At 48.3% G+C, this 2,941-nt stretch overlaps 1 protein-coding gene across 1 annotated transcript; it reads right to left on the reverse strand.

The window, feature by feature from the left end:
* Positions 1–1,395: 1,395 nt before the first annotated feature.
* On the reverse strand, positions 1,396–1,923 carry LOC124652508 (pectinesterase inhibitor-like). Its single transcript, XM_047191523.1, has one exon. The coding sequence runs from the start codon at positions 1,921–1,923 to the stop codon at positions 1,396–1,398; it is 528 nt and encodes a 175-aa protein (XP_047047479.1).
* Between the last annotated feature and the right edge of the window lie 1,018 nt (positions 1,924–2,941).

The following is a 2,941-nucleotide window of genomic DNA, read 5'->3' on the forward strand; positions in this document are numbered from 1 at the left end:
CGGCCACCGTCGGCTCCTTCGTCCTCCGCTGCGACGTCTACTCCCGCCGCTTCGACATCGCCGATGCTTTGTCTGACGATGCCACGCCAGACGCCGATGCAATGCCCGATGCCGCGTCAGACGCCGTTGCTCAGGATGGGACCGCTGATGAGCCTGTAGTCTTCTAGTTTCGATCACCGGAATGTGGCTGATCCAATCGCCGAACATTGGCGATTCTTTTGTGTAGCGGGAAGATAATATTTTGAATCTATCGCCGCTAATGGGCGAAAGCCGGGGGTGCAGCTGGAAAAATGTTACCCCCACGTTCTTTTTACATCCAATCCGGCGTTTGTTAAATCCGGATTTTTGGGGGTCGAACGGCTGGATGCTCTAACTGACCGGTCGAAACACCACATGTGTAATTCCGGATGAAACATCACTACAGTATCCCTAGTATCCGCTGACTGAAGTGAACCTCATTTTTGTTCAGAGGCAGGAAAGCTGGTTCAAGTCCAATCAAGAACTTTTTTTCGAAAACCCGCAGGAGATCTGCGCGCTATTGTATTAAGCTTGAGAAGACGGACGAAAGAAAGTCCCATACAACACGATTACAACTCAGAAAGTGAACCCTTCCAAGCACCACCAGCTCAACCGCCACTTTTGGCGATTGAGAACGGCCAAAGGCCGAGGAGCACTAGGGCACTACTCTCACAATCCCACCTCTACAATCTAACCAAGCCCGCCACTCATCCATGATCAAGCTCAAGGTCGCAGCAGCGGTAGATCTATGCCCCTCAAAAACCCTAGCATTGCGTTCTAACCAAAGGTACCGAAGGGTTAGCATGATGATGGAGTTGGCTTTCTTGCGGTCGGCGCGGAGGAAAAGGCCAGAGGTGTTATACCACCACTCATTGAGGGTGGCGTCGTGCCCGGGCAGGATGGCGGGGAGGCCCAGACATGCGACGAGGCCAGACCAGACCTCGTGAGCGAAGCTGCATTGCAAGGAGAGGTGATCGAGGGTCTCGTCGGCGGCACCGCATAGTCCAATCAAGAACTGGCAACTCACGGCAACTTCAGTACATGAGTGATCAAGTGCGGGATAGATCTTAGAATTTGGAAGACTTAGGAAGCTAGTTCAACACTTCCGTTTTAGATTTGGTACTGTGGAGGATATGCTCAGTTCATTGGTTGAGCAGCTTGGTGCCTTTGTGGCTGCTTATTATACACTAGATAATTTGGGGAGTAAACTGATTTGTTATGAAAAAATCAATCACCAACAAGGTTTGACGTAAATAAAAGGATATGCATTCTCTCATTTCATTATGAAAAAATCAATCACCAACAAGGTTTGACGTAAATAAGACTGATTTCATAATTGATAGCAACGTGCATAACCAAGCCAAGAACAATTTGTGGTCACTTGTGGACAAGCAGGTCAACGAGGTCGGCGGCAACACTGCAGCGCTCTGTCATCATGATATCAATGGTGGTCAGGGGGGACTTTTTGCCGATCCCTTTGAACGCGTTCTCGCACGCATCGCCGGCGCCCTTTGCGCCCGACAAGAGCTTCGACGTGCCAGCGTAGTCCTCGCCGTCGAAGCCGGAGCGGCCATCGATGTCGAGGTCCATGGAAGCATCGACATAGGCCCCGAGGCAGGCGTTCAGCGCGTCGCCCTGGGGAGTACCCTGGCTCTTTTTGGCCAGGTCGCCGATGACCGCGCCATTGTGGTCGGCGATGGCGATGGCGATTTGCAGCGCGATGCTGGCGAGGTCATGCACGGTGGTGACCTTGGCGCTCTCTGGGTCGTCGCGCAGCACGGCCACACACATGGCGGCGTTTTTGGTCTTCTTGCATGTGCGGGAGATGAAGCCGGCGTCGGCATGGGCGGCGGGAAGGGTGGAGAACATCGCGGCGAGCACGATGAGAGACATAGCTACGGACATCGTCTCTGCGGTCACCATTGTGCTAGCATGCAGTTTGCACCTAGGAGTTGTTACGTGTACCGCATCGCAAGTTTGCAACTCATATATGGACGCTGGACGGGAGAAAATCCATACTACGATAAATGATGCTCCTTAATTACGATATCTCCATTCATTTTTCTTCGTGGTATGTAGTAGTAATACCATATCAAATTATAAATGAAGGATATATACGAGTAAATCAAATGAGTAATGAAGAACCAATGAATGGTACTACTCCCTCCATATTCATTTTTCCGAAAAAAAATTGACCATTAGTTTGGTCTGTTTTGTTGACCAAATTGATGGTTAAAGTTTTCTCGACGCATATAACTCGCATGGAGGGAGTACCACTAAATCAAATGAGTAATAAATGAGTAATGAATAGGAGTACTAGCAAATGATATATTTCTACTTACTCTTATACTCCCTCATTTATCGAAGGCACGTGAGGTAGATAAACTGCTGGCGCAACGATAAAGGTCTTCTGGTAGTTGTGAATTACCGCTCCAAGAGAACCTGCACAAACATCAAGATGGAAAGATGCATCGACCTTCATCTTCATTTGCCTCGGTTAAGAGCAAGTACAATAGAGTCCAGTCAGCTGACTATAAGACATTAAATAATATATTTTAAATGAGTTGGAGGAGAGAGAAGAGGAGAGAGAAGGGAGGTGGGCTACTATGCAATAGCCAGCTCTTGCACGTGCTCCTAGACACCTTGTGAGAGTGAAAGGTGGGCCATATATTAGTAAAATACTACATTCTTATAGCCAACTATTGTACATGTTAACTATATGATGACTACAAATGATATGACATCTTGTTATAGCCAACAGTTGGCTATACTATTGGAATTGCTCTAAGGCTTGCACCATCTAGGCACAAGTGCATTGCTCGGGCTAAAATATACCTTCACCGCATTGGCAGTAATTCTTAGGATTGACATTTTGCATTAATTCAGCGGAGGTACATGCTCATCACCTGTACGTCGCCTCCCA

Source organism: Lolium rigidum, chromosome 1 (genome assembly GCF_022539505.1).
Source record: "Lolium rigidum isolate FL_2022 chromosome 1, APGP_CSIRO_Lrig_0.1, whole genome shotgun sequence".
Lineage (NCBI taxonomy): Eukaryota > Viridiplantae > Streptophyta > Magnoliopsida > Poales > Poaceae > Lolium > Lolium rigidum.